At 62.9% G+C, this 1,439-nt stretch overlaps 2 protein-coding genes across 2 annotated transcripts; both read left to right on the forward strand.

Annotated features, from left to right (window-relative positions):
- The first annotated feature begins 145 nt into the window (after positions 1 to 145).
- LOC109861942 lies at positions 146 to 793 on the forward strand. The gene has a single exon (XM_020441796.1). The coding sequence runs from the start codon at positions 146 to 148 to the stop codon at positions 791 to 793; it is 648 nt and encodes a 215-aa protein (XP_020297385.1).
- On the forward strand, positions 793 to 1,197 carry LOC109861943. Its single transcript, XM_020441797.1, has one exon. It carries the CDS (start codon positions 793 to 795, stop codon positions 1,195 to 1,197), a length of 405 nt encoding a protein of 134 aa, XP_020297386.1.
- Positions 1,198 to 1,439: the final 242 nt, after the last annotated feature.

Here is a 1,439-nt window from a genome sequence, read left to right on the forward strand (position 1 = left end):
CCCAAAAAGAGCGATCACCGGAGCCCTCATTATTGAGGTCTCCGGGGAGGACTGCGAGGCCAAAGCGGACAAACTGTGCGCCGCCATGGCCCCGCTCGCAGAGGCAGGGGGAGCTCGAGTCGCGAGGCCAGTCAAGACCGCGGATATGCGGGTCAGGGGCCTCGACGACTCCATCTCCCCCGAAGAATTAAAGGAGGCTGTTGCAGCCGCCGGAGGTTGTCGGCCGACCGAGGTGAAGGTCGGCCGAGCTCGCGCTTCCTCTGGCGGACTGCTATCAGCCTGGGTGCAGTGCCCGCTAACTGCAGCCAGGAAGTTGGCGGGCGCGCGTTCCATCCCCGTGGGATGGGTCCGTGCGCCCATTGAGGTGTTAGAAAGGCGGCCTCTTCAGTGCCACCGGTGGCTCCGGCGCGGGCACGTAATAACCACGTGCCCTTACGCTGCTTCTACGGAGGATCGAAGAAGCCGCTGTTACCAATGCGGTGACCGGGGTCACAATGCGGCGGGCTGCGACGCAACACCGCGGTGCCCGCTGTGTATGAACCTCGGTCGACCGGCAGCGCATCGGCTCGGGAGCAAGGCGTGTGCCCCAGTGCCCCGCAAAGGCAAGAAAAAGGGGGCTGCGAAACAAGCCCCCGGGGGAGGTGGGTCGTCAGCGCCTACCCCTCCCGAAGTAGTTACGGCTGCCGAGATTAGCGCGGAACCCGCGTCGGCAGAAAACCAGGGGGCAAGTCAGCCCCCTAGCAGCAGTGCCCTGGAGGAGGAAATGGAGGTGGAGGTGCCACCTACGGTGTAATGAATCCGCCCCTCCTCCTCCAGTGCAACGTTAACCACTCCCGCGGGGCTCAGGATCTCATGATCCAGAGCCTCGCGGAGTTGGGCGGGGTAATTGCAGTAGCGGCCGAGCCGTACAACGTCCCCGACCACCCGTCGTGGTTGGGGGCGGAGGACGGCTCGGTCGCACTGTACTTCAGGTATGGCAGCGGCCCGGAGTCCTCTGTCTTCTCTCTTTTAGAGAGGGGCAGGGGCTTTGTAGCCGCAGAATGGGAAGAACTGGCAATAGTGGGGGGATACTTCTTGCCCAACAGGCCCTTCCGCGAATTTGAGCAGTATCTGGGCAAGCTAGAGCGCGTCGTTCGAACGCATAGTGCTCGCCCGGTGCTGGTCCTGGGAGACTTCAACTCCAAGTCTAAGGCTTAGGGGTCTTCCAGGACAGACAAGAGAGGAAGGGCCTTGGAGGACTGCATGGCGATCTGCGGACTCGTCGTGTTGAATCGAGGCTCGCAGCACACGTGCGTAAGGCGCAACGGGGGGTCAGTGGTGGACGTCGCGTTCGCCTCCCCGTCTGCTGCCCGCCGTGTGTCCGGATGGATGGTTAGGGACACTATGGAGACCCTCTCCGACNATGTGTATATCACAATGAGGGTCTCTGTGCTCCCTGA

Source organism: Pseudomyrmex gracilis, unplaced genomic scaffold, assembly GCF_002006095.1.
Source record: "Pseudomyrmex gracilis isolate BER0280 unplaced genomic scaffold, ASM200609v1 scaffold_1180, whole genome shotgun sequence".
Classification (NCBI taxonomy): Eukaryota; Metazoa; Arthropoda; class Insecta; order Hymenoptera; family Formicidae; genus Pseudomyrmex; species Pseudomyrmex gracilis.